The sequence below is a fragment of the Elephantulus edwardii genome, unplaced genomic scaffold, assembly GCF_000299155.1.
Source record: "Elephantulus edwardii isolate Elephantulus edwardi_28Jun2011 unplaced genomic scaffold, EleEdw1.0 scaffold00003, whole genome shotgun sequence".
Taxonomy (NCBI): Eukaryota; Metazoa; Chordata; class Mammalia; order Macroscelidea; family Macroscelididae; genus Elephantulus; species Elephantulus edwardii.
The window spans coordinates 26,408,180-26,430,004 of record NW_006399753.1 but is presented as its reverse complement, the minus strand read 5'-3'; the positions used below and the strand labels follow the sequence as shown (position 1 = coordinate 26,430,004).

General features: G+C 36.1%; 1 protein-coding gene across 4 annotated transcripts in view; it reads right to left on the bottom strand.

Moving 5' to 3' along the window:
• Positions 1-21,825, bottom strand: part of SCN9A (sodium channel, voltage-gated, type IX, alpha subunit) — a 128,434-nt gene that overhangs the window by 84,683 nt on the left and 21,926 nt on the right. For 3 of the 4 annotated variants that reach the window (XM_006879329.1, XM_006879328.1, XM_006879330.1), the window contains 7 exons: positions 21,023-21,229; positions 17,533-17,820; positions 15,260-15,598; positions 12,157-12,286; positions 9,735-9,973; positions 7,650-7,823; positions 4,832-5,188 (listed from right to left, as the gene is read on the bottom strand). In XM_006879329.1, the coding sequence (XP_006879391.1) occupies positions 4,832-5,188; positions 7,650-7,823; positions 9,735-9,973; positions 12,157-12,286; positions 15,260-15,598; positions 17,533-17,820; positions 21,023-21,229 (1,734 nt within the window). Of the gene's footprint in view, positions 1-4,831; positions 5,189-7,649; positions 7,824-9,734; positions 9,974-12,156; positions 12,287-15,226; positions 15,599-17,532; positions 17,821-21,022; positions 21,230-21,825 lie in introns of all 4 variants that reach the window. The other variant, XM_006879327.1, reaches the window with a different exon arrangement.

Here is a 21,825-nt window from a genome sequence, read left to right as displayed (position 1 = left end):
AATATATATAATTTTTTTTCTGTAACAAGACAGTGCAAGGAGTGTGCCAGCTTGCTACCTTAGGTGGCTTTTAAGGCATACATAAAGGAACCTGATTCACATGGAAAAAAATGGCATTTTAACTGGGTTGATTCATTGCCAATCATTCTGGCTCTGAAAGCAGTTATGAAAGAGGTCAAAATATCTCCTGTACTTGAAACAAAATATTGGCTGGGAACAAAACCATTTATGTTTGTTATTTTTATCCAACATAATGGCTCAGATGAACTCAATATTGGGTGGAAAGGGAAAAATACATTTAAACGTTGATTCATGTAGAAAACAAAAAGTGATTGGACAACTGATGTTCACTTGTGTCCACATAGTCTGTCTCATATTAAAAAAAAATAAAGCTAAACCTAACAGAGTATATTACTCACATCAAAAGCAATTTCTTAGAGACCTTCGTAGAAGCTGTTGTTGCTAGGTGCCAAAGAGTACTCATAGTGACTCTGTGAATTATAATAGATCTGAACTTCGCTCTATCCTACACCATCCTCCAAATCTCTGATATGTTCCATCACATTGTGACAGTCATTGTGTCCACACCTTATTCTGGAGGTTTTTCTCTTTCTCTAACCTTCTACCTTCCCCACTATGATGTCTTTTTCCAACGACTTGCCCCTCCTGACAACATGTCAACAATGTGAGACCAAGTGTCATTCGTCTTTGCCTTTAAGAAGGATCATGATTCCAAGTCCTCTAAGACAGTCTTGTTTTTTCTTTTGACACTCCATAGGATATCCACTACTTTGAATAATGAATGAATTTTCTTCCAATATTGATGCCACAATCTTCTAAATTATAGTCTAGCTTCACAAACACCATCGTTCAAAGGCATCAATTCTTCTCTTATCATTCTTATTCACTGTCCAACTTTCAGATGCACAGGAAGTAATTGAAAAGGCCAAGTGTGGTCTATTGGTCTTGCTATCTATTTTCTGAGACAAGTTTCTAATCTAATTTAGGTTCCCTGCAGGCGGATAAGCAACCTACATAATCAACAGCTGTGTGAGTAATTTCTTCCTGAAAATACCTGTTAGCCTATCCACAAGGGGATTTTCTAATCTTGTTATTACATTGAACAGATTCAGCAGAATTTGGAAAACCAGGAAAGAAGCAGCAGAGTAAGCAGTGTGTAACCTTTGGGCCCAGAGGTTGCTGTGTTGGTGGCAACTGGCTGCAGACTGAGAATCTGCCTTTATTAATTGAAGGATTATGTTGATTGAGAAGCTGTCTGAACTGAGAAACTGTCTTATTGTTAACTCAATTTGGGACTGTTATTTACTAAACCCAGACTTTCACTGTGTGATGTCCTTTGCCTTATTCCCTCCTCACCTAATAAACCCTAAACTGTGAGTAAAAGAGATTCTGTAAAGTCTGAGGTCATCTGCAACAAATTTGGGCCAGTAATTAGTAGTAGATATAAAGGGTCATGTCTGATCTTATATGTACCAGTTTTATACTGTGGATATTGTTGAAGGGGACAGTTCCCCTTTGTGGAGTTAAGAGACATTGGACTTGCCTTTCCCCACACTGTCCTTATTCTTTTCATAACACAGTTTACATCCAACACGTTAGTCTTTAGAGTGATATTGTTGCTCCTTAGTACTTTGGGGAGGTCCTTGAGAGTAGATTGTTCTAATGCAACACGTTGTTTGATTTCTTGACTGCTATTACTATGGTTGTGGGTTGTGGGTTGTGGATTCAAGTAAAATGAAACTGTTGAGAGCTTCAATCTGTTCTCTATCTATTATGATGTTGGCTTTTAATGCAGTGGTGAGGATTTTTGTTTTTTTGAGGTTGAGATATAATTTATATTGAGGACTTCTTTTTTTTTTGTGTGTGTGTGTGTGTGTGAGTATACCGTCAAATCAGATCTGACTGGTACAGGAGGAGATTGTCCCTCCTTTTCCCAGCAGAGCATCTGGTGGATTCGAACCATGTGCCTCTGGGATTGTAGTATATTGAGGACTTCTCTTCAAGTCCTCCTAGATTCTTTCTTATTCCTTCACCACTGCTTTTGATCACTAATCTTGTCTATCCTAGTGATTTTCTCCTCTTCCTCTTCTGCCTCATGTCTCCTTCCCCTTTTAAATACATATCTTGCTCAGTTATTCTCTTATTTTCACAATAGTGGTCATATGCAGTAGTTTTCCTTATTTGACTTAACTGTTTTACTGAGCATAATACACACTAGTCTCTCCCATGTTGTAGAGTATTTTACAGAATAGTTGTTCTTTAGTGCTCCATAGGATTCCGTGTGTGAATGCACTACAGTTTCTCAATTCATTTGTTTGTTGATGGGGATTTGGGCTGTTTCCATTTTCTTGCTGTCATGAATAATGCTGCTGTGAATTAGATGTACATTATGGTCACTCATGTCTCAGCTCTTATTTCTTTGGTATATACTCCTAGCTGTGGAATAGCTGGGTCATAAAACCCAATCATAAAATGGGCAAAAGATGTGAAAAGTCTTCTTCATAATGTAGGACATTCAGATGGCAAAAAATAAAACAAACAACAAACGTATGAAAAAAATGTTCAAAATCATTAGCAATCAGAGAGATACAAGTCAAAACAATAATAAGATACTAACACTAGTAGCTAGGTTTAACAACACAGCAAACAACAAATGTTGGAGAAGATGAAGAGAGATTGAACTCTATTTTTTTAAAAATAATTATTTTTCTACTAGTTTATTTGTAAGAAAAATTGAACTCTTATGTATTCCTGGTGGTTTTCCATTTTCTTTTTATTCTTCCTTTATCATTAAAGATTTTGTCCAAAGAATTCTTCACTATTGCATCTGAAGCTTGTATTTCATTTTACTTTTTTCAATATTCATATATATATATATATATATATATATATATATATATATATATATATATATATATATATATATTGGATGAGGACATTATGGTTAGTAAGGTGGGGGAACAGTGAAAGAGAGGAAGACCCTCAACCAGGTAGATTGACACAGTGATTGTGGCAACGATGGAAAGTGTGTCAGAGATTATGAGCAAGGCACATGAGAGGGCTGGACACAGATCTGTTGTTTGCCGAGTTGTTTTGAGTCATATTCAACTTGATAACATCTAACAACAACAATAATATGCAAACAGAAAATAAATTGATTACGATAACTTTTTGTTTTTATCTTCTATCCAGTGGGAACCAACTTATAATAACCCTTTAGTAGATTTGTGGAGGCTATAAAGTGCATAGGAGGAGACTGGCTATCTTTCTTCCACAGAGCAGTTGGTGGATTTGAGGCACATGCCTTTGTTTGCAGTGTAACAAAAATGAGAATTCAAGATGTGTCTATCTTTTTCCAACAAGGGTCTAGAATTTATATTGCTTAGTTAATTTTCCATGGGTTTGGCACTATCTCATTTTGTAAGTGATTTGATGAAATTTGGTTTCTGTTCTAGGGTCTGAATTATTTCTGACTTGAGGAGTCCAAAGACCAAAAAATGGTAGTAACTTTCTTTTTATGTCAGTGAGAAGTGACTGTACACTATCATTGTACTCTGCCTCCTGGAACACCTGACAAAGGGTCTGATGCCAAGCTGGCCATATAAGCCAAACTAATACGGGGACATAAAAAGTTGAGGTGAGTAGCATCTTATCCCAATTTCTTCCTTCTTGTGAGGTGGATGGTTTTTAAAAATACATATAAGAAGGAAACTTAGAAGGAGTACGAGTAAGAAACACTAATAGGAGAGTATGACTATCACTTTGTAGATGATGTTATAACACAGATAGTACTGGCCAAGTCTTGGTGAGAAATATTCGAGGATTTATGGCCCACAAGACCTCTACTAGAACTGGGGTGGAAACAGTCATAGATACTATGTAAATCAAAGCGCATGACTGTGTTCCAATTAAACTTTCTCCATGGGATGGCACTTTGACTCTCACATTTTTAGGTATGATTAAATGTCATTCTTTTCCTGTAATTGTCCACTTTTAAGTATGTAAATATATTTTTTTTAAACTCACAGATTTAAATAAAAATTGTTCTGGCTTGGGTTTGACTTGGGGGCCATGGCCTGCCAATTCTTGTTGTAAAAAAAAAAAAAAAAAAAGAATCAGCCATTACTATCAAATTGGAACCTACTCATAATTGACCTTCTACTGGCTTTTCAGGGGCTGTCCACTGCCTGAGGACGAGACTGCCCATCTCTTTTCCTTGGAGCTGCTGGAAGATTTGAATCCCCAGAAGGAAGTGTGACCTTGCACCCAGGAGCACAGCTCCTTCTGGACTACACCACTGTAGACACAGCTCCTTCTGGACTACACCACTGTAGACACAGTTCCTTCTGGACTACACCACTGTACTTTGTTTTTATTCTCAGTGCTAACTTATCTGTGACTTTAAGGCAGTAAGGTGAGTGTTTTCATTTGTTTTCTTCCATTAGGAATTAATGTTGTTATTGTTCAGTTAGATATTATTTACTAGCATAGTTTCATATTTGAGTGGACTTTTAAAAGGTAGGAAAACACTGATTCCATTCATGTGGCATCACTACCAAAATGAGAAATGAAGTAGAAAGAAAGCATTATCTTGAGTTGCTTAGAAGGTTATTTTGGGGGAAAAAAAGTAAATGTGGGTTACAAAGGCAGAGAAATTCTGACAGTGTTTTCTATTCTTCCTCATATTGAAATAACCAATATTCTATCATGTTTTAAATCCAAATAACTTAAAAAATCTAGAACTACCAGATTACATCATCATACAATTTTCTTTAAAGAAGTTGAAATGTTTGATCATTTGATTACCTACCACTAGGTTTCCGATCACCATGACCATCATGTAAACAATAAGGCACATGGCTTGGCCAGCGACCTCCATACAGTCCCACATGGTCTCTATCCACTCCCCACACAGCACGCGGAACACGATCAGGAAGGAGTGGAAGAAGTCGTTCATGTGCCAGCGTGGGAGCGTGCAGTCCTCATTGATCTTGCAGACACAATCCTTGTAGCTCTTACCAAAAAGCTGCATGCCGACCACGGCAAAGATGAAGACGATGATGGCCAGTACCAGGGTGAGGTTGCCTAGTGCCCCCACTGAGTTACCAATGATCTTTATCAGCATGTTCAGAGTCGGCCAGGATTTTGCCAATTTGAAAACTCGGAGCTAAAAGTAGACACAAAGCTTAATGTTAATTATCATGAAGATGTTCTCAATATTTCTGACTTTGATGATTCAAAATTAAAGGCCAACATTAAGTCTTAAAATCCTTCCATTGCTACTTTTCCCAAGTCACCTATATTCCGTTTCCAACTGAAGCTGACTCTAGAACAAGAAAGATTCTAATTGTAAGGGTCAGTTAGGTGCAGTTTGTTCTGACTGTTTCTACAATTTCTGATACTGGCTGAACCCTTACTGCCTCCCACTGGAGCTTCCAGACTTGCCTCTGGACTCCTGGGCTCAGCCCATCTTCCCTGCTTCCCCAGGCTCAAGGCTGCACTGGCCACCCAAGCCTTCTCTCCTGGTTGTGTTTCCCACCTCAGCCTTTACCTATAGTTTCCTGACTGGGAGGGACTGCTGCAAGAGACCTCTAAATCCATAGCTTTGAGGAGAGACAAGAGCCAGAGTAGCCAGACAACCACAGTTTACCCTACCCCAAGCCCTTAGAGCCTGCACTGGACTCCCTGGCTTCCACCTCAGTGACTTCACACCACACTGTAGTCCTAGGACTGTCTCTGCTTCCAGAGTTACATGCGGGAACCATCTCTGAGGCACCACCAAGGCCATCCAAAGCCCCCCCACCCCCTCATTCTCGCTTGGACTTTGACCCTGGAGGGTTTGGGCACATCAAAGCAAGTGATTTCTGTGACCTGCTCAGAGCAAAGAGTGCTGTACAGTGTAAGAGGCTGTGGTGGGACTCCTGGGGTGGGTTGGACACAGAGCCCACAGAAGTCAAGGAGAAGGTACTACTGGTATATACTTTACAAATGGATTTTCAATTTGAGGAAAGTTTAAAAGCAAACTGTTCTAGAACTCAGAAGTGGACAATCTTCTGAATACACTAAAAACCACCAAAGTATACACTCTACAAGAGTGACTTTTATGTAATCTATATGTAAATGATAAAGGTAGATGAACATTATCTGCTTCCAATTTGTAAAAGAAAATCCTTAAGATATCAGGGGTCTAATTGGTCTGGTGGCACAGGCAGTCCTGTCAAGTGTTGAGCTGCTAACATAAAGGTCCCAGCCAGAAGAAAGATCTCATCCAGTAAAGATTAACAGCCTCAGAAACCAACTGAAGGGGCTTTAAGTCAGAATGAACGCGAGTATTATAACAAAGTGCACTAAGAGCTGGAAGAAGATAATAAAAAAGGGAGAATACACTCTTTCTATAGCTGAAAGAACTAAAGTACAAATTCAAGCTGAGACACAAAATCACACATAATGGGAATATTTCCAAACAAAGAAAAGTTTATAGAGAGTCCATATACAGATTTTTCAACTGCGTAGAGGGATCACCTTTCCTCTCCTGTGTTGCTCAAGGGTCTGCTATACTTTGAATTATTTCTGTAACCTTGGTATGACTACCAAAACATAATTAACCATACATAATCTTAAAAGGAAATGTGCAATGGTAGTTTGTTGTTGTTGAACCATCAAGTCAGAGCTGAGTCCCTAGCCGGTTTTCAGATTGTAAATCACACAGGAGAGAGTGCCTACCTTTCTCTTACGGAGCAGCTGGTGGATTTGAACTACATGCCTTTGAATTGGCAGTACAACTCCTTACATCCAACTCCCCACTGTGATAAAAGCTTTTACTTATGGTTTTAGGTATTATCCTATTTAGACTTCATAATTTATAGCTCATTCTATTTTCTGATACTTGCATGTATTTTTTCATACTGAAATTATGATTAATCTCAACATATTAGGAAAAGAAAATCTTAGCTAGTCTTTAAAGTCAGTTAGGCTTTAAAAAAATAAAACTGATACCAAGACAAGAGTTTTAGAGCAATGATTTAATATTAGTTAACAAATCCATAAACTCTGATTATACTATAATGATTAAAATAAACTATAGGTTTCCCAGAGAGTGGACATGTAGGTAAAAAATTGGGTTACTGACTCAAAGGCAGGTGGTTTTAAGCCCAGAGTCCTTCCTCAGGAGAAAAATAAGCATTAGCCTCCTATTCATTTCATACCCTCCAAAAACCCACTGGACGGTCAGCTTCTGACTTCACAGCTATGAGTTTGACTTGTGATCAGCTTCTCACTGTGAAATAAACTCCTTACCAGGAAAAAAGAAATATTTTCTTTAAGAATATATAAGAAAATATTCTATTAATTGAATATGTCTTTTAGATTATAAAATTATAATAATCATACTGTACAGAGCACTCCAAGTACACCTGTTAAGAAATTTTATTTTATAAGAAAGATTATCAATCATTGAATGAAAATCTAACTTCTCTGTAAATGTACATTAAAATCACAATTAAAATTTTTTTTAAAAATAAGGATATCATGTCATGAACTTACCTTTAAATTTAGAATCCAAGAGATTTCAAATAAAGCAGCAGAGCTCAAAAAAAGATTATATAATGGTGATGTTCGGTGTTACTTACCAATCTGAAAGATCGAAGAACAGACAATCCTTCCACATCATTTAGAAAAAGCTCTACTATACTTAATGTCACAATGAAGCTGTCAAAAATATTCCAACCTACTTGGAAATATTCATATGGATCCATGGCAATTAATTTTAAAACCATTTCAGCTGCAAAGATCCCAGTGAAGACCTAAGTGACAAAGAGAATGTTTTTTCTGTTATTAGAAGACATAGAAGCAATATCATAATAATTAGGACTGTGAATTAAAAAATGTTAGTGTTAACTGTAATTTGGACAGTATACTAGACATTTTACAGAAGTACTTCATTATCTTTTTTTAACCCTAAAAGCTACAAAGCTTTATTTCTATGGTTTCTAAGCATTGATGCATTAAAACTATAACCATCCTGTCAAAGAGCATATTAAAACTCCAAGTAAATACAAAGCTTCAATAATTAAAATAGTAATTGCCCTTTGTAAAGTTATATCCTTTCCCCCAGAAATTATTTTAGAAGAAGAAAATTTAAATTGATAACTGAAGTTTTGAGCCAGTCTTTTTTCCCCCTTTCTAGCCTGATTATAGTCAGAACAATAAAGACTATGTTGACTCACTCTTGAAAGATTTATCAGTAGAGGAGGAAAATGTGTTTAATTGACATAGTGGCAGCTCAAGTAAGACTCCCAAAGCTTTGAAACAAAAATGCATTGCAAAACTTCATTAATTCATGACACTAGCATCAGGGGATCCACTTTAAAATGTCACAGTTGGAAAGACTTGTTTTTTATTGTGGTACTTTTAGACTCAAAGAACTGATGAAAATGTCTAAAGGGAAGTAGGTCTACAAAGGTGTAGTGAAGGTAGTAACAGAGAACACTTGGATGTGCAGGCATGTTAAGAAATGAGTGGTATGGTGCATCCTCTTGGAGTTCATAGTAAACCATGAGGCTCAGCCAAAGGTTACCAGTCATCTACCAACAATTAGAGACCAGAAGGTCCTGCTTTCTCCCCTAAAGAGGAACAGAGGAGAAGAATACTAAGTTTCAGAGCACAAGGGATATAAACATCCTGGTAAAAATCATAAACAGTTCTGGAGAGAAGACACAGAAACAAACCATTTAGCCTTAAAAAGATCAACTATTATGGGACCATAATAAAAGTCAGATTGTCCAATGAAGACATTCACAAAGACACCTGGTGTTATTTTTTACTTACAAAGACTCTTGAGCCTTGAAACAGAGCTTCTGTCTGCTTCATGTACACTGTCAGAAACTAGCACTTTTTTTTTACTGTCAAGTGATTAAACCAAAGTGTGATCAGCATTCCCATGTAAGAGATCATTCTGCCATCAGTTTGCCTAGCCACATCTTAATGTCTTCCTGAGGTCTACAAACCACCTCCTTGCCCTGTGTCTTCTGTAACCAGTTCAATATTGTTTAGTTTCTCAATATCTTTGTTTTAAAGGCTTATCTGCTTAAGGGGTAAAAATTATGATAATTTTTGAGTGCCAGGCTAGTAAGTAGAAAATGTTTAATCTTACAAAAACTTTTTAAATGAAATATTACTAATATTTTTTTTGTAAAGGAAAAAAATTAAAGAGCTTAACTACTTATCTAAGGTCACACAAATGGTAAGAAACAGAATGAAGATTTAAGAGTCTATCTGTTCAGACAGGAAAACTCTCAGACATATCACTTTTGTTGCATCAAAACAATGCTTCCCTAGCTTTTCTAAAAATATGTGGAGTATGTACTCAACAAGGAAGTACCAATATAGCTATAAAATATGAAAGAAAATATCAAATTTTGAAAGTATTACTCTCAAGAGTCCAGCTAGCAGAATATAAATAAAGAAATCCCACACCACCAACTATTAAGATGGCAACCCTTGATTGAAATAGCTATGTTATTTATAGAGTCCACCACTAATGCAAGATTACCTAAAAAAATAATATATATATAACAAGATACTTGACTCTGCACAATGATTGCCATTGTTAATTTTTGATGTGCATAATTACCTAGCTGTGGGTTCAAATGACTTAAAAATGAAATGACAGAGAAGAGAAATTATGGGTATATAACACATTGTAACAAACTTACCAAATTTCCCACAATAAGCATATTTTTGAATTCTTCAGTCATTGGGTGATGTTCCATAGCCATAAATAATGTGTTTAAAACAATGCAAATAGTTATGGCAAGATCTACGAAAGGATCCATTACAATGAAATGGATCAACTTTTTAAATTTTATCCAATATGGAGAACAATTCCAGATCAAAAAAGTGCGTGCAAATCTGTACCACCAAGGTGGGCATTTTTGTCTGGATTCTTCAAGTTCTGGGAGGAAACAAACATCCACACCATCAAAACAGTGGCATGAAGTCAGGCATGTGTTTATTTTATTTCTAATTAGATAAAAGTACTAATACATCTTAATACATAAGCAAAACACCTAAGCTTTGCAAATTTAATAGAACTATAGCCATTAAAGAGCTACATATTCTAGAAAAGTCTTATATATATTTGTTGACGAACAAATCACCAGTGACAATCAGTGTCAACCATCAGCAAAGTCAAGGCAGAGAAATTGATTGCTGAGAGCAGATCTCTCAGGGAAAACTTCTCATCCTAAATGGATGGTATAGAAGAGTACTAATGTTTCTTTAAAGTAGAAATGTACGTTTTCACCAATATCCATGCTTTTCCACTGTGTTTTTTATGTCTTTGAGACAACAGGGCAATTCTATTCCATCTAGCAACAGTCCTGGTTAGTTTACATGTTAAAAAAAAAATTCTGGATGCTGAGTCAACAAACAATGTATGGATGACCAGACATTTGTCACTATCAGCCCATTTACTTCTCATTATTGGCTTAAGAGGTGAGCAGAAACTTTGCTTGGATTGATGGAGGTGGAAAATATGGGAGGGGGCCACAGAGAAGGTAAGAAATGCAGAGGTGGCAGGGGCACAGTTTTTTTTAAACGGCTACCCTTAAAACCCCTTTTCAGTGAAACTTAGGATCTAACAATTGCTTGTATCCACAATCAACACTCTTGACACTGTTGTTGTTACGGGCTGTTGAGTTGCCTGCAACTCATAGTGATCCTACGTACAACAGATCTAAAGCCTGACCTGTCCTGAGCCAGTCTCACTAACTCTGACACCCTTACTCCCATTACCCCAGTTACTGTATCAATCCATCTCATTCAGAGACTTTCTATCCTGTGCTGTCCCTCCACCTGTCTGAGCATGATGTTTTTCTCCAAGGGCCGGTTCCTACTGACCACATGCCCAAAGTATGTGAGACAGAGTTTCAAAATGCTAGCTTCCAAGGAGAAACTTGGTTTCACCCTCTCCAAGACAAAAGTTTTTTTTTAGCAGTCCATGGTATGTTTTTGACACTAGCAGTCAGGAAATCAAAAGACAATTTGCTTTAGGAAAGTCTATTGTCAGGGACCTCTCCACATGACTAAAGAGCAATGACTAAGAGTAGAAACGAAGATGTGCCTGATTCAGGCCATGGTCTTCTCAATTGCCTGTTATGCTTGCTATTGCTTGCTTGCTACCTGAGAGTTGGACAATGACTACAGATGACAGAAGAAGAATCAACGCTTTCAGTTGTGGTGCTGGAGAAGAGTATTGAACATATTATGGACTGCCAAGGGAATGAACATGTCTGTCCTGGAGAGGGTGAAACAAGACTTCTCCTTGGAGGCAAGGATTTCAAAACTCTGTCTCACATACTTTGGGCATGTTTCCAGGAAGTACAAGTTCTTGAAAGACATCATACTTGGATTGGAGAGGGTCAGTGCAGAAGAGACCCTGGAAAAAATGGATTGACACAGTGACTGTGGCGATGGGGTCAGATGTGTCAGAAACAGTGAGAACAGGTCAGAATAGGGCAAGGTTCAGGGTTATTGTTCATGGGATTGCTATGAGTTGTAGTCAAGGTTGACGCAATGTCACCTAACAATAACAACCAACATTGTAACACTATTGTTCACAATGCATCCTTCAACTTTTTGTTGAATCCTTTAATGTCCCTCCATCATAATTTGAACAGGATGCCATTTTACAAAAGCCACTTTATAGAATAGATTTAGAAATAACAACTTCTAAATATCTCAAATCCATATTATTTTCTTAATAGAAGAGGAAAGAAATTCATAGACTAGATAAATTTTCTAAGATCACACAGTAAACTAGGCTTAACCTAGGTTTCAGTATCAACTGCCATTACATGACTTATACATGCAATGTCATGTTTCCCAGAGATCTTTAATCTTAAGTAACCTTAAATAAGATTTGATTGTCTTTTAGATGAAAATTTGCACAACAAATTAGGTTCCCTTTATCTAAATACAAAGTGAATTCTATTAGTACAATAGGTTGGTTACCATTGCTTAAAACCATTTCTAGACATTGAATTCTTCCTAAGAATTTAATACCTACTTGAGCCACGATGTTTGATAATTTTATTTTTTAAAAGTCAGTATAGTAAAGAGACTACTATTACATGCCTTCCACAGTGTTTGTTAGTATGCTTGCCCTGCTCATTGCTCTTTGTCGGAGATGGGGATCGTTCAACATATCCTCAGAAAGAAGATAAGAACTGGATCGCCTTTTCTTATGAGTTTGACTGGTTGTGCCCTGAAAACAAAGAAAATTAGTTAGACTTAAGAGTAGGTTTCTCATAAATTTTGGTATAAGATAAAATCTTGCTAAGATCATTGTCTTGAGTAATTAAGACTACAGGGTAATTGCTGGGTACCAATTATGGTTCTGCTACTAACTAACTATACATTATAAGAATGTTACTGAGTCTATTTTATCTTCAGCAAAATGGAGATGCTAATAGTACCCACATCATTATATTGTAATGAGAAGGAAAGGTATTTATAATTAGGATCATTTAAAAAACCTAGTTACTTTTATTATTATAGATATTATCAAGTCTCCACTTTTCTGCATTTCCAATTTTTCAGATAACATTACCAGATAAGAGTCCTACATGAAAAAAGCTATACGTGTTGAGGCAACGGTGTGTAATAAAAGGATACAGTCTCTGTATTCCTGATGAATTTCTATAATTATTTGTATAAATAACAGAATAATGGAGGCTATTGTGGTTCCATTTCTGTCAATACAGATTTCATAAATAGATGTGAATATGTAAGACTAAGAAAACAATTAAGATGGTGGGGACTACAGCAAAATGGAGAATGCAAGCTCCATCTAAAAGAGGTGACCACTGGTTGGCTCTGAAGGACGGTTGCCATGCAGGAGTATGAACTCTGTCTTACCAGATAAACTCAAATCTATGTGAGATTTCTTAGTCATAAATCTTAGCAAGTAATTAAAATTTAAAACTCCACAGCAAGTTCAATGCAAGGCAACAATGCAAACACATGTACATACATGTGTACACACACATGAGCAACAACACAACTTTGCGATGTGTTTATATAGACACATCATTTTACAAATATATATATACACAATACATATAGTAAATATATATGTACACACACAATACATATATTTTACAGACATATATCCTTTTAGAAGTAGGAAGCTGTATAGTTGTGTGTGCATGTGTATGCATGTATTTATAAGTTTGGTCTTTAAGACTGATTGATAAACACACGTACCACTTACTGACTCACTCACTCTCAGCTGTCGAGTTGGAACCCACTCATAGTTGACTCTGCAGCAAATTTCCCAAGGCTGTAAATTGCATGACAGGAGATTGGTCATCACCTCCTGTAGAACAACTGGTGAATTCCAATTGCCAGAAGGAGTGAGTGCAACCCCATAGGGATTGTTGCCACCAGAGCTCCCCTTCGTATGTATATATGTATATATACATTTCAATGCACATATATACATGTAATAATATGCACATAGAGAAGTGTGTTTTATATATGAGTATATATGCATATAAACATAGACCTGCATGCATCAGTATGTACATGTGTGTATGTTGTATGTGCGCACACACACATCCATAGGCAAGTGGCTTTTACTGAGATCTCTGATTAAGCATGCTTTCTCTGCTTCAGTTTCTAATTCCTGGATTTCCAGAGGTGGATATTTTCCTTTTCCTAAATTAAATAAAATCAAACAGGAAAGGGAGAAAATTGATTAAAAGAAAGTTTTTTTTGACAAGTTTCAGTTGTAGAATTTATATTCTTTGTAATGCAGTTTCTTACGTATACTATATACCATGTCATGTTATTATATTAATTGCATTTATACTGAATCTTAGAGAATCCACTCCTATAATTTTGAAGTTTCAGTTTTATCATTTATTATGGTATTATTTATTTAGTGGTAAAAATAATGGTATAAATGAATTAAAATAGAAAATAATTTTTAACTATGATATAAATTTCATACTATTTTACAGGTTATATGTATTTTAAAAGCAAAACACAGCAAATATTTGACTTCACAGACATTTAACATGCTTGTTTGTAAGGAGAAATGCATTGCGGGAAGGGCTGAAGCTGGATCATGCAAGCAGAAGTCCCATGGAGCATAAACATATATGTGGTCATGGCTTGATGGAACTTTATTCTCATTTGAAATAATGAACTGTCTGAAAATGTGAATATATCTTATGAGTGCTGAGTTTGCTGGGTTAGACAAAATTCCTAGTGATATTTAGTACGACACTGTCAATGACTTAAATTGATAGGCTAGAAACGTCAGAAACTAGAAATATCCCTCCAAGCCTCCATTGACTTGCTAATTTTGTTTAGTTTTGGAGCATCTGCTTTTCTATTTTTGTTGTGTTGTTTTATCTTTTATTTTTATGTAACTGTGTACCACCATACATGATTTTGGCTGTTAACGTTTTATTCATGGACTCCAGACAAAAGAAACAAAGAGATCTTTTTCAAGATAACAGGTAAGTTTCATTGTTCTAGACAAACTCTAAAGCATAACTTTTCTAAATTATTTCCAAGAAGCTTGCTACAGATGAGAGAGAGAGATATAAATCCCTAACCAGTGGGTGTCTAATTCAAACTCAGTGCTATAATGTACTAGCTAAATGACCTTAGGGAAATGGCACTATTTTTCTATGTCTCAAACGCCCCATGTATAAAACAGAGATAATATCACCCAACACAGTGATTGTAAATACTAAAGGTAATATTAAGTAGAAACCTGAGAAAGATTAGGTCCACAATTCAGCTTTCTTTACAGAAAGAAATAGGATCTTCTACCTACTAACATATCAGCATTTTCTGTGCTGATATCTGTCTTTTATAAACTGTTTCCTAAAGAAATGACTTTTAATGGTCAAATGGAAAATTGATAGCAGTAATCTTTTTTTTTCTTTTTGATGATGTTGTTAGGTGCTGTTAAGCTTAATAGTATCGTAAAAAATGATCTATTTTTTTTTTTTAAAGTTAAATAGCTAAAGGACAGGGCAGGAGGCTAATGAGCTAAGGATGTGTTTTTGCAGATGTATTGCAAAATGCAGAGCCATTCAAAGATCGGAGAGAAGACCCTCCAGCAGATAGACCGACTGATGCAGGAAAAAGGGTCCAGCCATGCCTAAGCTATTTAAAATGTCCTTACGCTTTCATCAGAAGTTGCCTTATCTATTATCACCTCTGGTAGAAGCTGTCCATTGGGGAGCATGAGGGCTGAGGGTCCATCAACCAAGGAGACCACACCATTGCAGTCCACGGCACTGTGCATCTTCCTGTTCACCGGCAGCATTGGGGGGGACCTACTGGCTTGACTGATGTTACTGCTGCGCCGCTCCGGTGCTCTGTGAGGCACAAACAGTGAGCCCCTTCGGCTTTCATTGTCTCCAAAAATGCTGTGCTCATCATCAGCAAATTCAGTCTCGGAACCTAGGTCTCTTCCCCGGCCCTTGAAACTGAAGAGACTTGTCCTGCTGCTACGCCTTGCAAAAAACAAGGAGCCATGGAAACTGCGCGGGGACTGTGGAAGAAATACAAGAGGACATGTGCTGTCAAGGGGCCTAAAATGAGAAAGTCACTTCTCATAATTGCCACTAATACCACTGATAGGAGAGTTGGTATTTTGGGATTGGTTTAAGACACATGTTTAAAAACAAAGCAATTCAACAGGAAGACTTTATACAAGTTATGATTGGAATTATTTGAAAAGTTGAATCTCTCAGGAACAGCCAAAATATTAGTTGCTGCATTGTTTCCTACTATTTTGACATATTATTTGTGTCATTCATCTGGATAAAAATAATATGCTGATTCAAAAGTTTTGAATATTGGTATTCATTAATTTGTTTTCAAATTTAAGTTTCCAAGTTCCCCAAATAATTGAAATGTTCTTGAGAATAAGAGACTATGCCTAATTCTTCTTCTCATTTATTTGCTTGTAAATGCCTATGATTCAGTGAGAACTCAGTTAAGGAAAAAAAAAACAACAAAAAAAACCGTTTTGGTAATAATACTGAGTACAAGAAGGCATGAAGTATTAGATACTGAAAAAAGTTACCCAATATCCAAAAACGTCATGCAAATATGACTCATACCTAAGATAGACTATAATAAACCTGTTTGGAAGCAAACAATTGAATAAATATTAGTGCTTACAATGAAAAAGACGCAGTGATGGGTGTTTTGAGCAATGTAGAAATCAATATGGCAAGGTTCTACATCAAAACTAGCTTGTACTACTTTGGTTATACTTCTTTTTACTTATAAATAATTTTTTATGCATTCAAGCCCTGTTACTCCAAGTAGACTGTGCAACCTTTCAAAACAAGAGCTCAAACCATTATTCATTTGTATTCCTGTAAAGTCTTTCAGACTAAATAGTAGAACTATAATCCTTAATTGAAGAGTCAATGAGCATAATAATTTTTCCCAAAGCAGGGAGGAACAGAGAGGGTGGGGTGAAGAGGACAGAGGAGAATTTGTGGTTTAGACAGCACTTCAGCTGAGTCTAGAAGAGGGTGGTACAGTGACAGGAGGGGAAACAAAGAGTAAAATCATCCCAGTCAGAGAAAAGCTCTGTGTGTCAAGTAATAAAGGCATGAACGTACAGGGTATGTAAACAAGAGGGAGCATAGATTTTGGTGAGCTCAGAACTGGAGGTAGAAAGGGTAGCAAAATGAAACCAGAGCCAGTTCATAGTGTGGATTAAATGTGACTTTGTTCTGGTAGATCTTCTTTATGTTTTTTCTAACGCCAAGTAGAAAGATGATTTAGATCTTTACTTCAGAAAAATTGTTTTGGGATAGAAAATGGAAAATACGGAAGTTTTAAGGAGAATGCAACACTTCCTCTGGGTGAACTGCACAGTCCTCTTGGCAGAGGGATTAGACATATGGAGATTTTTAGGGAGAAAAAGGAAAGAAGAAATCCTTCACAAGTAAAATTGATTACTCTGGCATTAAATATTAGGGGCTGGTATGTGTGGAGGTTGCCAAAGTCAGCCCTAAAGATTCTACCTTGGGTGACTGAAATATTGGTGATCCCACTGAATAGAGTGGTGAAGAAAAGAGGATAAACTGTTCTAGGACTAGTTTTAACTTTACAGCAGTGATGAATTTAAAAATAAAGGCATATTAATAAAAATATTATAGTTAACCTGTAATTTATTTTTCATTAACACTATAGTTATAAGAAGAATTTTGTTATGGAAAAATTATTTATTCAAAAAATGCTATTTAAGAAAATATAACAATTCAGAAACTATAAGCTTCCTCAAAAATGATCAAACTTAAAGAACTATACAAAACCTCCTTCTAAAAAAATGTGCAGTGAGAGATAGCTTCTACCTAAAAACCTAGCACAGGGATATGACCACTCTTTTCTCATTACCCAAACAAAAAGGAATTTGTTCTTATCATCAAGCTTCTGATGAAACCCAGAGAGGTTAGATGTTACCTGATTGGGAGTGGATAATCTCTTTTCTCGTGCTCGCCGAGGTCCTTCAACCTCAAGATACACACTTTTTCTCTTGATACTTTCTTCAGATTCGGATTTAGACAGTTTTTCACCATCTCCCTTTTCTTCACCACTAGAGAGTTTCTTTTGATTCTTTTTCTTTCTCCTGTTTCTTCTTTCTTTAGCACTCTTAGAGCTCAGTTTGGATGTTTCAGAAGAACTCTCTGAAAGGCCCATAATTCTGCTTCTCCCAATACTTGTGTATTCAACAGCTGCTGCTGCTATTGCCTGTTGAACCAAGAGTAAGGGGTTCCACATATGGTAAGACATTTCCAAACTGTGGGAAAGACTATGATAAAACACTTCCCTGACATGATTTTAATTGTGTTGTGTATATAATCATGTTTCTTGTACAGGAAGTGTGTTTGCACTATTATTTGAACTTTGTCTTTACGCTATGATATGAAAGCTTTGAATGTTTATCTGTACTTTCTTGGTATTGTATTACAGATCCAATATCCACGGGTACTATATTATTACATTGTATGACTATTTTACAGTAAAAAACAATGAAATACTATATGTAAAAGTTATCAAATTGCATACCTTAAAATTATTTTAACTGGTACATCCTATACAAATAAGGTACACAATATCATCCTTGATAGCAATATAATTAACCAATCTATATTTTCATGCAACAGTCTTAGCACCAGCAGCCAGGAAATTAAAAGGCGCATTGCCATGGGCAAGTCTGCTGTTAGGGACCTCTCCAAAGTGCTGAAGAGCAGTGGTGTCTCTCTGGAGACTAAGGTGCGTCTGACACAGGCCATAGTCTTCGCAATCACCTGTTATGCATCAGAGAGTTAGACAATGACCAAGGAGGATAGAAGGAGAACTGATGCCTTTGAGCTGTAGTGCTGGAGAAGAGAACTGAGAATACCATGAAGTGCTAGGAAAACAAATAGATTTGTCCTGGAGAGAGTTAAACTGGGTGGCTCCTTGGAGGCAAGGATTCTGAGGCTCCGTCTTAACTTACTTTGGACATGTAGTGAGGAGAGACCGGTCCTTGGAGAGGGACATCATGCTTGGGAGGGTGGAGGGACGGCGCAGGAGAGGAAGGCCCTCTATGAGGTGGATTGATTCAGTGACTGGGATAATTGGGATGGGAGTGTCAGAGACAGTGCGATTGGCACAGGACAGAGTTTAGGGCTGTTGTACATAGGGTCGCTATGAGTCGCAGGCGACTCAACGGCACACAACAACAACAACAACAACAACATATTTTCATGCACATTATTATCTGAATACTAAAAGGGAATTAATAAAAAAGTTATTTCAAGGAAATGGTAAGACCAGTCCTAAAATAGAATTCAGTGAATCCCCTAGTATGGTCTTAGTACCATCTCTTTATTAAACAATTCCTAAAACAAAACATTGACCATAATTTTAAAAGAAATTTTTAATATACATACATACATAAATATATATAATTTAGGGGAGCTTGGGTGGCATTGTCCGTAGGAAGGTGTGTTGTTAACCAAAAGGTGGCATATCTCTGATACTTCAAATTTACCAGCAGCTCAGTGGAAGAAAGATGGGGTTACCCTTGCGGTAGACAGACTCTGAAAACTTTCAGAGGGTCAACGATGAGTCAATTCTTATTCAATGATAATAATTTTGAGTTTTTAAGTTTTGATAAATTATTTCAAAGTGTGATTATATTTTATAATCTGTTTTGAATACTACTTTTTAATATGCTATTTTTCTCATATCATTCTAATTTTCCTAAAAAAGCATAACTTTCTTGTGGAATAGTACTCTGAGGTATAAAAATATCTTAATCTTCATAATCACTTAAATGATTTCTGATATTTTATAAGAATATTTCACTGAATATTTTGTGCATCAGTGTTTCCCAACATTGTAGATTATTACCTTCTCTTACATCTTATACTTCTTGCAAAGATTTAATTAAGAAAAATTATCTGGCATTTATCTTTCAATATGAATTTTCCAACATTATTTGAATGTGGATGACTGGCCATGTGGATAGCAGAACTATGCAAATTGGGTGTGTTGGCCTATCCACAAAGGGATTGGCTAGCTATCATTTCACTGGGAAGTAGCCAGTCTCAACAATCTGGAAGAAAATTTGCTAGTCTCACCAATAAATTGAACAACTCTAGCTGCAGAGATCTGATCTTCCCCTGAAAGAGACCTTCCCCACCACAGTGAAAAAGAAGCAGGAAAATGTAGAACACACTTTGAGATGACAGCAGCAGCAGCAGCAGCAGCATGCCAAACTAGAGACCTGACTGAGATAATGATGTAAGATGACACCTTGGAGGGAGGGGGGAATCAATATTGGCAGGACTGATAACTTTGTTGGACAATTGAGTGGAAAGACATTATTGACACGACTGAGAACTTTGTTAGACAATTACAAGGGCAAGAGTCATTACTGGCAATACTGAGAACTTGGGTATCACTGGCCTGAAGATGCAAGACTCGAGGCTGAGACACCTATGTGTACATTTTGGGAGCTGTCTTGACTATATTCTGCTACTAATCTGACACTTTCTCAGTATGGTTTTGTGTTGTCTGTGAGCTATCACAGGATTTTGGATCCAGCAAAACAATAAGACTGCTGTTGAGATGAGTAGAAAGAGCTAAGTGAACATGGGGACAAGCCTGACTTCATAGAAACTGATTTTGTGTTATTGATTATGTGGACAGGGACAGTTCCCTTTGTGAAGTTGATAAAGGTCAGACATGTCAGTTCCCATGTGGCCTTTGCCAAACTATCAAACAACTTTGAGATTTTTGTGTATTAAAACAAATGTAAGGTTGTGTTGGTTTTGTTTTTTTTTCTTTTTCTGAAGTACCCCTTTGGGAAGAGGAATAAGGAATCTTAGGATGAGTGATTTAGCCTAAAGTAGCCATAATTATAACTATGACTCTAATATCTCATGCTCTGTCTTTAAAATTCTTAGAAATCAAAAAAGTAAAAATGGGTATATGTTTTGCATATTTTGTTAAAATAAATAGAGCATGTTTTAACTTTAACATTAAAATAATTTCCCTAGACCTTTGTGTGTAGCTGTTATTCCAGGGAAATAAGGAATAACCTTGGAAGATTTTTTGCATGCAAGACTCAACTGATTATGGGGAAGGTGAAATGGGGCAAGTGTCCCGTTCTAGTTCAGTCCATATAAAAAATGACAATTCAGTTAGGGAGGATGTGAGAAAAGTGTGGTTACATTTCCTATGTTGTAATTAACTCTATAGCACAAAATACATACAAGTAGTTGAATGAAAAATACATTTGCTTTGTGAAATTTTACTCAAGTTACAATCTGGAAAAAACCCTGAAATAATAGAAAAACTCACTAAGGGAAACTTACATGGAAAGTCCAAGGATAGATCACAGAGCTTGACTTGTTACCGTTTTCAGTTTTAAGAAGAATTTTAATTGAAATAACAATACCTCAGCTTCTTCTTGTTCTTTTTTAAGATGATCTAGCATCTGTTGAAATTCTAACTCTTTCTGCCTAGCTTCTTCAATGTTTGCTTGATTCTGTTCTTCATAGGCCATAGCAACCACAGCCAGGATCAAATTTATGAGATAAAAGGAACCCAGAAAAATAACTACAACGAAGAAAATCATGTAAGTTTTCCCAGCAGCACGCAGTGTCTAGGAGAGAAGAGAAATTACTATATTAATATAACATTTCTTGGTAAATTATTTGAGCTTGAAAAATATGTCAGACATGAGTGAAGGAAGTAATTTTGTATAATTTTATGTTATCAAAAGATTTGAAGGAATAAAATTGTATCTCCACTAACAACAATCAATATTAAAGAAAATATCTTCAGTGTAAATATAAAACAATTTATTAAATGAGGACTAAGATAGAGCATGGTCCTTGATTATTACTAAGCATAACTGCATATTTTTCAGACTGAAAATTACTCATAAAACTCACTACTTTGTTAATTTTACCATTTCATTAAGAGCTAACACCTTTGGTTGCTTTCACTATTAAAATTCATTTTTCCTTAAAGATAAGATACTAATATTGTGTGTCATTATACTTTTAATTTGCATTTCTCTTATTTTTAGGAAAGGTGATAATCTTTTTACATATTTAAAAGGTCATTGTATTTTTTCTTTTTAAAAAATATCATCTTAAAATCATTTGTAATAGTTTCAGAAATTACGCTAAAAAATAAAACAATCTAAAAAGGAATCTGTTGTTTCTCTAGCAAAAGTGATTCATTATTTTTTTA